The sequence below is a fragment of the Zeus faber genome, assembly GCF_960531495.2.
Source record: "Zeus faber genome assembly, chromosome: 22".
Classification (NCBI taxonomy): domain Eukaryota; kingdom Metazoa; phylum Chordata; class Actinopteri; order Zeiformes; family Zeidae; genus Zeus; species Zeus faber.
The window spans coordinates 10975189-10987241 of NC_137209.1; the positions used below are offsets into that span (position 1 = coordinate 10975189).

The 12053-nt window shown below is 44.1% G+C and overlaps 1 protein-coding gene across 1 annotated transcript in view; it reads right to left on the reverse strand.

Annotated features, from left to right (window-relative positions):
* LOC307247113 (urea transporter 1) overlaps nt 1-5880 on the reverse strand; it is a gene marked incomplete at both ends in the record, with an annotated part of 31779 nt that extends 25899 nt beyond the window's left edge. Inside the window, 4 exons of the mRNA XM_080023179.1 lie at nt 4429-4587; nt 4847-5022; nt 5359-5414; nt 5519-5880. Coding sequence (XP_079879305.1) covers nt 4429-4587; nt 4847-5022; nt 5359-5414; nt 5519-5880 — 753 coding nt within the window. The remainder of the gene's footprint in view (nt 1-4428; nt 4588-4846; nt 5023-5358; nt 5415-5518) is intronic.
* Between the last annotated feature and the right edge of the window lie 6173 nt (nt 5881-12053).

Sequence of the window (12053 nt, forward strand, 5' to 3'; positions counted from 1 at the left end):
GCTCAATGTGTGCTGTTGGCAATTGCCGTTAAAATTGCAGGGTGTGGGGGTGCGAGTAGCTTCAGGCAAGTCGAACCTGAATCACTCGCACCCCTCCTGCACCGCAGACCCTGGTCTGGTGGAGTGTTGTTCGGAGTAGGATCGGTGTGCAATTGTATGTGTTCTAAGCTAATATGAGTGGGATTCAAATTTCAGGAGTGACAAGAAGCACGCTGGGGCAGGAGCATGACAGGCAAGATGGCAGCCAACCGCCACATGGCACAAGCCCTACGCCTATTTTGCTGTGTATGTACTGAGTATGAGTTTTGGCACTGGGAGAGATTGGCGAAGAGCAACCAGATCGATACAGGAGCGCAGCAGGCCAGGGAGCGACCACGCGGTTGTAGTTTTCCCATGCAGCAGCATAGTGCATCCAAGGCAATAGATACTACCATGCCTCTGTTTTCAGATAAATCTGAGTTTTTCTCCTTTACATTCCTTTCTACTGTCCTAGTATTGCAGGAAGTTTGTGGGGATACATATCTACACAAACAAATGACAAATAGACAAAGATGAACATAGAACATTGTAGAGTTAGACATACATATAGTGAGAGACTGAATAGAGTGAGAGTGATGGGAGAAGTAGGGAGGGGGGGATTAGGGAGGTGAGATGATGAGAGAAGTAGGGAGGGGGGATTAGGAAGGTGAGATGATGAGAGTGAGCAATTTTTTAAATCCTGACATAGATAGCATGCTAATTTCTACATCTCGCAGTATACAATTACCAGAATTACCAAAATACATACATAATTATCAGAATAACCAGGGTGTGGTGGAGTCTTGGTATAACAGACTGTCTATATATAGTATATCAATAACCAGCAATACACGTTTACCCTTCTGCCGGTTTTCCTTAAGGACGGGGTACAGCACCTTCCATCGGTCGTTGATCTCCCGGAGGAATTGATGGTTCATACCCAGCGTGGTTCCTTTCAGCTCCCGTCCTTTGATTTTAACCAGCTCCTTGTGCTTGAAGTGTTGAAACTTGGCAATGATGGAGTGGGGACGGTTCCCCACGCAGTGTCCCAGTCGGTTAACCTGGTGGAAGGTGATCTGCTTTACAGTGTCCATGGGGAGTTTCCGGGCAATGTGAAGGAAATCTTTCACCATGTTTTCTGGTGACTATGTGTTGTTCTCCGGGATCCCAGAAAAGATGAGGTTGTCCCGTATACTTCCGGGTTGCATATCCAGGATAGTTTCTTTAATTATTTTATTATATTTTTTTAGAACCTCCATCTCCGTTGTGAGATGCTTCGGGGAGGTTTTTAGATCCACGTTGTCTTTTTGCATCTCGCCGACCGTACGATGCAGGAAATCAAGCCTGGCTTTCATCTCGGAAATGTCTCGGAGAAGCGAACCAAGCATGTCCAGCTTTTTGTTAATCTCATCCAAGACACTAACCTCTACAGTGCTGGGGATTAGATCATCTGTGTCTTTAGCTGAGTCTGTCTTTTTCTTTTGGCCAGATTATTACGGCCCTGGTCCTCTTCCATGATGTACTCGTTAAAATAAAAATCGATATAATCCTCCACTTTGGTTTTGTGCAGTGTTTTTGTATTTATATATATATATATATATATATATATATATATATATATATATATATATATATATATATATTGCAATTTGCTTTGTTATTTGTCTGAGTTGGAGCTGATTGTCGGTGTTTTAGTCCGTGCAGCAGGGCACCGCCATGTTCGAGCCGTACTCACTTCCATGTTCTCGCGAGATCACAGCCCAGGAGGCTGCTCCCGTCTGAGCCAGGAGGCCCAGAAGCTTGGAGCTTTCCTACTGTCATGGAGTATATCTACAGCTGCGGACTCAGGGGTGGCTGCGAGGCATTTTCCGCTGCTTGGAGGTGCTACGATATAATTCCGACCTCATACACCAGAACTAATTGGAACAAGTCACCGGGGGACACATCACACACAGATAAACTCACAGACACAGAGACACACACACACACACACACACAGACACACACACACACACACACACACACACACACACACCAGCATCTGCTTTGAACACACCTACAAAAACCCTCCTGATAATATCCCTTCCTTTCCTCCCTCATTTTCTACCATAGCTATGACAGGAAGAGGCCACATGCCAAAATTGCTATTCGTTTTTCCTGAACTTAACAAATTAGGTTTTGTTGATACATGTTGTCTGATGTTTTTCCTGGTACATGTTGTTGTTTGTTTCTATATTTATTTGTCTCACCTGTGGAGATTCTCCCCCTCTTGGAGTTGTGAATAGCTGTTTATAGACCAAAACATGGAAAGACTGTTCTCCAAAGAGGGGGATTGGTGGCGGTTCTTTTTAACAAAAAACTGTGCTCTTGTCATCCCACAGGTCATCCATAGAACAGAGTTATTTCAAGCAGTTCTTGATGATTAAAGAATTATTAAAGAGTGCCATTGCAGGTTGAGAAGTTGAACTCCACTTGCAGACTAACTCTGTCCTTGATGCAATAGCATACAATTACTCTTTGTTGTATGCCCAGCATTCTGACAGCATAGGTTAAAAAAAAAAAAAAAATCCTCATCTCACCAGCAGTTAATCCTCCTGAAGACATTAGTAGACAGCTTGAGTTACACGGGTCATTGGATTCTCGAATAGAATTGTTGAGTTTGGCTTCTTCGCTCTACTGCTCATCACTCTCTGCGAGTTGTACAGCAAACAAAGGCATACTTAATGAGCTAGAAGTATAGGAGTGATGAGCTTGAATGCCCCCATTGGATAGTAGGGGTGTAAGAAAATACTGATCCACTTGAGTATTGCGATATAATATTTTGTCAAACAATAGATTCTCAAAAACACTATTGATTTTTGATTAAAAGTTTACATGCAAATATTTGTGGCAGTGGTTCATTTTGTGTGTTGTGTGCATTTGTATGTTTATCTAAAGAATCCTACAAGCACTTTTATTTCAACATTTTTAACTTATATAGGAAAATGTTAATTATTTTGCTCAGATTGCACATTAAGTACTGCTATGATGTTGGATGTTACAGGCACTATAATAAATACAAATGCAGGTCCCACTGTTATGATAGCATAAAAAAGTTGAATTTATTTGTCAGGTTTGTATACATATGGTGGTGTGTCCTTTACACTATGATCGTTTTCCTAAAATGAGATGGGAAAAAAATAGCAATATATCGCTTTGCTTACAGTATATCGCAATATATTGAATCGTAACCCCTGCATCGTGATACATACTGTATCATATTGCTAGATTCTTGCCAATACAGAGCCTTATTGGATAGAAGAGGCAACAGGTAGATGCTGGTGGAGGGAGCGCAGCAACCATGTTCCAAAGAGCAGGAGAGATTGGCCGGCCCACAAGGCCTATTTAAGGCATATTTAAGGCTGCAAGCTCTGCATCATTAAATTAAGCAATTAGTCTGTCTTTATTTTGTATGCTACGATGATAATGCTTGAGAAATTTAGTTAAAGTGGAAGTCCTGCCTCGTATATGATGTAGATCTGAAAAGTCAGGTCAAATTTATATGTACAGCCCGTTATCAAAGTTTTTAAAGACTTTATCACAGTAGGCTTTGCCCTAATCCCTCAAACTGACATGTTTCACACCCAATTATAGAGAAGTTACACACAAAAAACTAGTGAATGGGGTTTTTTGTTATAAACAAATAACTTTCGAATTGGTTTTGATGTGTTGTTGTGGAATGAAACTGGTTTTCATATATATTTTATATATATATATATATATTTTTTTTGACAGTATAAATCTGTTTTGTTGAGGGACGAGTTTCCCAGGTGCCTTCCAATTGAGGATTTTCCTATTGGATTCAATGATCAGGAAACAACCAATCAGCAGCAGGAAAATAGACATAACATGTTATAGGTAGTTATATGATATAAATAACAAAATAAAAGGAAGACTTTTTCACATCTCTCAACACAATTACATTGCAGCAGTATCCTTCACAAAAGTAAAACAGAAAAATAAAGTCAAAAGTGCCAGTTTTCCGAAGGATCAGTCGTTAAAATTAAACACTGTAGGATGTGTAGGTGCATGCGTGCACATGCACGTGCATGAGGTCAGTAAAGTTGTCTGGCTCCATGAAGGTCACTGTCATGATGAGTGTAGACAGCTCTGTCCACAGACACGGGTTCAGGGAGGAGGAAGAGACTTTGTGTCAGTGAGGTGCCGAGCCGGCGGGGTTTTTATTATAATTATGTAAACAAACAAAACAGCTCACTGGCCAAACGGGAACATAAATGATTCATCTGAGATCTTTGTGTGTGTTAGGTCCGTTCCGTGATCCTGCACCACGCGCCCTCACCACAAGACAAACAGCACAAAAGAAACTCTCCCAGCCGACTCCGACCACTGGCTTCCCATAGCTGATTTTACTTTCTGAAATGCCTGCTGGCACTTCTCCGTCCACTGGAAAGGATCTGACACAGCCTTTTGAGTTAAATCAGACAAGAGGCTGGTCAGCTCTGAAAAGTCGGCTACAAACCTCCTGGAGTAGCCGGCCGGCCCCAAGAACCGCTTTACCTCTTTCTTTGTCTTGGGACAACCCAAACAGAAGCACGATAAACGGGTACAACCCTGCAAAGTGGAGAGAGACGATTTTTCCTTGGAATCTGGAGACAAGGGAATCTGCCAGTAGCCCTTGGTTAAATCCAGTGTCGTGAAAAACTGAGCTGTGCCCAACTGGTCAAGGAGTTCGTTGACCCAGGGCATCGGGTGGAGTTGAATTTACAACACCGCATTCACATTTAGGTCGTCTACATAGAACCATGACCGACCCATCCGGCTTACTTACCAGCACGATGGAACTGCACCAGTCACTTGCAGACTCCTCTATCACCCCCAGGTCCAGCATTGCCTCGAATTCTGCCTGCACGACTTTGCGTTTATGTTCGGGCAGGCAGTACAGCCGGGAGCACACTTTTACCCCTTGGGTCTTCTCCACATGGTGGTGTATGAGGGACGTGTAGCCTGGCAGGGGGGAGAAGACATCAGAGAACCGCTGCTGTAACGTCTACGCTCTCGCCCGCTGAGAGGTGGTTAGTGGACAGGGCCTGCGTGGGACAGGTCGTTTTAGGATACGGACACCCTCTCCCTCCACTCCTTTAGGAGGTTAATGTGGTAAATCTGAGTAGCCCCACCCCTGTCTGAACGCTCTACTTCATAATCGACCTTCCCAACCCGTCGCGTGACCACGAAGGGCACTTGCCACTTCGGGAGAAATTTAGAGCTCAATGTATCCCATGGAGGCCTCGGGAGTGTCCTGCACCGCAAACAACAGAGGGTCCAACCACTTATCCCAGTTACGGCTATCGTCACACACGTCCAAGTGGTCCTTCGCCAGCATGATAGCCACTTCCAGGCTGGCGGGACGGTGACAGCAGACCCACTGGGGGGTCCTGGTCGGAAGGTCGAGGAGGAACTGCTCCAGTGCCACCAGGTTGACGATCTGGACCGGGGACCGTACCTCAGGTTGCGGTCACCTCCAGGCCGCGATCCGCAGGTGTAGGCGTGTGCGAACGGGCGGCCCGGAGTGGCGTAGTCCAGTCCCTGAAACTGCAGGCGGTGCCCCTCCGCTGTCCTCCCCCTGCAGTCCAAGACCGCTGTCCTGACAGAGTGGTAGTTCCGGCAGCCGGGTGCCAGTAAGCCGTGTGCCGCTTGCTGCGCCTCCCCCGTCAGCAAGGGGAGCAGGCGCAGCACTCCCTCCTCGGTGCTCCACCCGGCCGCCTCTGCGAGGAACGCCTCGGTATCGTCGTCCTCCGTCATCTTCTGCTCTTTAGAAGGTCGGCGGCTGGACGCTCCTTGTTTATCTTTAGGAGTAACCCTCATGTCAAGAGAAGCCGGTGAAGATCAATGTCAAAGAAGCTGCAACCCAGCAGGACGCTGTGGTGTGACGGGTTCAATCTGCTGCTGTGCTGTTGTCCAGTCCTTGTTTTTTCATCCATGTTACTTTACTTTACTTAAATCAAATGATTGGAGGAGACAACCTTGTTTGTTATGGCGCTAGGAGGTTTGTGTGTGTGTGTGTGTGTGTGTGTGTGTGTGTGTGTGTGCATGTGTGTGTGCATGTGTGTGTGTGTGTGTGTGTGTGTGTGTGTGTGTGTGTGTGTGTGTGTTTTCAAGGCCAATATTGCTGTGAAGACGAGTCTCTTACATATGCGGTTGTGTTGAAAAACAAATTCCTCCGGCTCTTGGTGAGTGTCATGTGACATAAGCATTATACTGTATGTATAATGGTGTCTGCTCTGACCATAGTCCAGACAAGATAGTCTGGGCCAGTAAAGTGGGATTACATTAACCTCTTGACCACTTTACCAATAAAAAAAAACTTAGCTCACTTTACTCAGCGGGCTCAAGTTCCTCCGCTGCTCAAGAAACAATCACCCAACCCATCACGAGTAGAGAATTACAGAATTGTCTCTCTACTGCCAATTCTAAAGTGGTCACTCCACTGAGACTGCCCTGCTGACGATTGTGGACACCCAAGAGCTGCCCATAAGGTGTCTGTTTTGATTTTTCTTGATTTATCCGCAGCCTTGGACACTGTTAACCATAATATTCTCTTGTCCAGTCTTTCTGATCTCTGAATTACAGGGACCGCACAAATGGTTTGAGTCTTACCTCTCGGGGAGATCCTACAGGGTGTCGTAGGATCACCCAAAGGCCGGTGTCCCACAGGGATCTGTGCTCGGCCCTCTTACTCTACCCTTGTACACTTAGCTCTACCCCTCCTTTCCTCAAGGGGATACCACTGTCTCGGTGAGTATCTCGGCATGCTCTGCAGACATCTCTGTCTGGATGAAGAAACGCACCCTCCAAATGAATTGCTCTCGGACAGAACTCGTCATCATCCAGGGTAAGTCCAACCATTCAACACCACATACTGTAAATGCTCAGCTCGGCTCATCATGATAAATACCATCCAAGTCTACTAGAAATCTCGGGTGATTTATGGGCGGCTAACTTTCTCTCTCTCTGCCGATCCTGCAGATACACTCTGTACAACATCAGGAAGATCAGACGCACTCGGCACAGTTCCTTGTCCAGGCGCTTGTAATGTCACGACTAGACTACTGCAACGCTCTACTGGCTGGTGTTACGCTACCTGCGCTAAACCCGGCTCGCGGTAAATCATTAATATCTAAGGCCAGCAAGGCCGTAACCTAGTGTCTCTCCCTACGTGTTGCATGAGACCTGAAAGATGTGACCTAAACTTTCCTTGGTGACTGTAACCTTTCCTATCTGGGAGGGTGGGATTGACTCACCGCCAGGCCACCGTTCTTGCTTCTCTCGACCAGCTCACTCGAACCACCCCTCGGGTGCAGTTCCGTCGGTCAAGTCGGCCAGCCCGCTCTTTGTTGTGGATGTTAAGTTTAAAAGGGTGTATATACAGTGACTATTTGTGGTGGGGTGGATGTTTCAGACAAACCCCGCTTTCTCAGTCTTTTTGTCTTCCAAAAATGTCTCGCCTTCGGCCTCCTCCGCCTGGCGTCCGATCCAGCTCAAAAAGGCAGCCAAAAACCCCCACAGGTGGAACTGATATTGACTATCAGTCCTAACCCTGCCTCCGATCACCTGCGTAAACCACACCCACACTTTAAATACATTTACCACAGTAAACCACAAAAGCTATATCGTAACACTGGTCTACCAGCGTGCACTGCTAAACCTCTGCAGATGATTAAGAACGCAGCACTGCACCTGGTTTAAGACCAGCTAAAGCGTGCACGTGTCACACCTCTCTTCATCTCTCTCCACTGGTTCCCTGCAGCTGCCCGCATCAAGTTCAAATCCTTGATGCTGGCATACACGGCAGTCACTGGATCTGTACCCACACACATTATATCACGTCTCACGCCATATGCCCCAACCCGCTCTCTCAGCTCAGCAAATGAGCGGCGGCTGGTGGTGCCTCCACTGCGTAGAATGAGTTCTCAATCCAGACTCTTCTCGTGCGTGGTGCCCCAGTGGTGGAACGAGCTACCCAGCTCGTTACGCTCTGAAAAGATACTCACAACCTTCAAGAAACACCTGAAGACTCTGCTCTTTTCAAGAATACCTGATCCTATCTTAGCTATAACTAACTATTCTTGTTTCTATTGAGGTTGACTAACTTTAAGTTGTTATTTTGACATGATGCACAAACATGAATGAATAAATAAATACAGCATAGCACTTGTATCTGGTTGAATTTAGAAACAGGAGCTCATGCACTTAAGTTCGAGGTTGCTCCAATAGTCGATGTATGCTTTGGTTGTTTCTCGTCTCTCAAGTAAGTTGCTTTGGACCAAAGTGTACAGATTTTAGCATAAATCAATAAATGTAATGTAAACTTCACATTTACACAACACATGGATCCATCGACCCCAAGTGTTCCATTCTCTTAAAAAAAAGTAAATAATGAACTTAAACAAACAAACAACAAAAAGTTTCCATTCAATTTTTCAACATCAGGGGAAACCTAGAAACGCTATTGTGGCAAAGAAACACATAGAAGACATGCGTTTCATGGAAAAGGTAAACGCATGATCTGAGCGGAGACCGTAGAAAAGAGTGATCGATTGGGGGGGTTGGTTATCAATTAATAAAGACGACATAGTTTAAGAATTATTCAAATATAAATATATATGAACAAATATTGTGCCCTCAGTGGTAAAGAATTGAGAGAGGAGAGTCTCTCTGCATGTGCCCTGAATATGCAAATGAGAGGACCAGTGTGTGTGTATGAATTGAGCAGTGAGGCGTGCGTGTGTGCTATGAGAGGTGATTCAGGTTGTACTCATTCCTGCCAATGATGCAGAGTCAGGAAATTTGTCTTCAGCCAAACAGCACGTATAACACCTATCCCTCGCAAGACGACTACTAATCTACTAATCTGATGACAGGACAGGTTGTCTCCATACCACTAGATGATTGGAGACCAGCTTACAAAGATAACGAAGAGGTTGAGCTGTAAAAACGTTAGTGTCAAGTTATGCTTAATCATACCTTTAGAGTGTGTGAGTTATTATGGTTGTACAACAAAACATTTTTATTGTTGTCATTATTATTGTGATAATCATTCTGCAATGTTTTCTTTTCCTATTCCATTGTCTGATTCGTGATGATTTATTTAGTTTTTGGTTTTGGTTTTTGGTTTTTCCTAGTTAGAAATGTAAATTAACTAGACACCAGATTTTTCCCCTTTACAATTTGTTTTTTTTCTTCGAGGTGTGCATGTCATATGTTAGTGTAGATTAGCTTGATTCAAGTCTTTTACTCTTCCTAGTCAAAGATCGGAGGAAACGGTTGGCTAATCAAGTTGGAGATATCCTTGACCTCTGTCTGTATTATTTAGGTTTATTATTATTATTATTATTATTATTATTATTATTATACATTGTTTTTTATTGTTATTTATCATTTATGGTAATTTTTGGAATAACAAGGTTCCCAAAATTAGAAAGAACTCAAGAATGTCCTACAGATATTGTTATACAGTCTAAATTAGATTAAAAAAAATTTACAATAATACATTTTTCTTTTTGATATTGTTCCACAAGGAACAGCAGCAAGGGGTGTAGTAGAAAAATATAAATTACCTCTAAATATCTTTCTTAAACCTTAAACGAAACAGGATGCCCCTTCTGTAAACTAATTACAATGTGATCCCAGACATGCATCGATCGTCTCCCAGGAAGCAAGGGGGGGATTTCACATCCACACACAAATTATTGAAATTCCCTTAGAGGAAGAACCCCCTCTGCTATGCTGCCACTCACTCTCCCTCTCAATATACATGTCTGGACCCCCCTGAGTGTTCCTCCTGTATAAAATGAATTCCTCATGAAATGTACTGTATGTCAGAACTTAAGATAAAGCACTGTTCGAAGTGTGTCCAAGTGTGTCCATGTGTATTAATCTATAGAATCACTCCATTAATAGAACCCGGTTTTCATTCTTGGCAGCCGAAGCCAGGTTAATCTCACCAGATCCGCATTAAAAATTCCACAGCAAAACATAAATACATAAATAAATGAATAAATAAATGACACAAACAGGCAAATAATTCTTTGTCATCTCCAATTTCGATGGAATTTAACTTGAGGGAACTTCATAGAACTCAGACCAACCATCCTGTCGCCCGCAACCTGCAAAACTTCTCACCGTTACCTTAGATTGCACGGTGCATCACCGGAAGAACCCCGTTTCATTACTGTTGCCAAAAGATGACGTTGAGCCCCCGAAACGAGAACCCTGCCTCATACATCCTCCGAGTTCACGTTCCTGAGCGGGGGCGAACGGAACAAGAGGACAGACGTGGTTTCCGGAACACAGGTGATGTAACCCACTGCAGGACTAGAGAATGAGAGAGAGGGAGAGAGAGAGATAGAGAAAGAGAGAGAGAGAGAGAGAGAGAGAGAGAGAGAAGTGGTGTGTGTGTGTGTGTGTGTGTGTGTGTGTGTGTGTGTGTGTGTGTGGGTAGAAGAGATGTGTTTGTTTCTTGTTTGTTGCTCCCTCGCCAATATGATTCTCACAGAAACGAGAGAACTATTTGGTATGGCGTGAAGTAAAAAAAAAAATAAAATTAAAAAAAAAGCTCACTGGGGAGTATTCAGTGTCTAGCCATTAGCGTTTTCATGGCCATCAAAGTCAGCCATGAAATATTAATGGAAAAACAGAATTGCATATTAAAATATTTACAAAGACTGCATGGGAGGAATTCGTCCCTTTAATTATTACAAATACTGCAGCTTAGCTCAAAGTCCCAGTTACAAAGAAGGAAGGAGATGAATGGTGGAATCCAGACCCCCCCACCCCCATGCACCCACCCACACGCTCACACACCCACCCACCCACACCCCATTGCTACCACGAGCCACTTTGCTGATATTAAATTCAGGCGGCGATGACTTCATCCCACTGCAGGCAGCAGTTCTTACATCACCATCAACCCGGTGATGTCACCACTTCACTGTGTTCTCGAACACACCGAAACAACACACACACACACACACACACACACACACTGATTGGGATTGTGTCCATCTCAATTTGCAATTCTGCCAAGCACTTAAAAGGCCTGTGCCCTGAAGAAGATTGGAAAAATGTCCTTCATAAATAATTCTCTGGTGGTAATACTGCACTAGGAAATACACACACACACGCAAGCCATGCACACAAAAAAACGACTCAAACACCATCCGTGTTTTGTTTTTTTCTCAGAACTTGCCATGTTTTATAGTAAGGTACATACATGTACATTTCAGCTGTCTTTGTGCTCACAGTTAAGGGGACGAAAACATCAACAGTAAACAGTATCTGGCTCACGTCTCTCCGGTAGCGCACGCACGCACGCACGCACGCACGCACACACACGCGCACACACGCACACACACACACACACACACGCATACAGCCATGCAGGCGCGCATACACACACGTCAACCCACTCATTTACACATAGAAACGCCCAAGCAAATCCAGCCTTGTTTCCACCTCTCTCAGAGTAATGACATATGAAATACCACTTGTACTTACAAAACACGTTCAACAAATCAACCAGAGGGGTACAAAATGAAGAAGAAAAAACGTAAATAGAAATCAATCCATATCTTTTTTTTTATACATGTATATATAAATAAAACATAGTCTTTACAAAATAAAGTTGAATAATCCACTTCTTTTTTTTTCTTTTCTTTTTTTTTTTACAGCATCGATATTTTTCAGATGTTCGTTCTGTACATACTGTGGAGCGGGTAATATCTATACAGTAGTAGAGAGCAGAGGCGATGGAAGTAGCGGAGAAGGATAAAAGCAGGAGAAGAAGAAGAAGAAGAAGAGATGAGGGCGACATCTAAGACACTCGGCACTGCACACGGTTGCCGTGACAATTGGCTGTTGCCATGGCGACGTGGTTGCGTGTTACCGGGAGAGTTATTTCGGCGACGGCCTTTGGGATTGTTTGAAGAGCCACTGGGGGGGTCGTCCCCAAACCCGTGTGATACGCAATAACGTCAAGA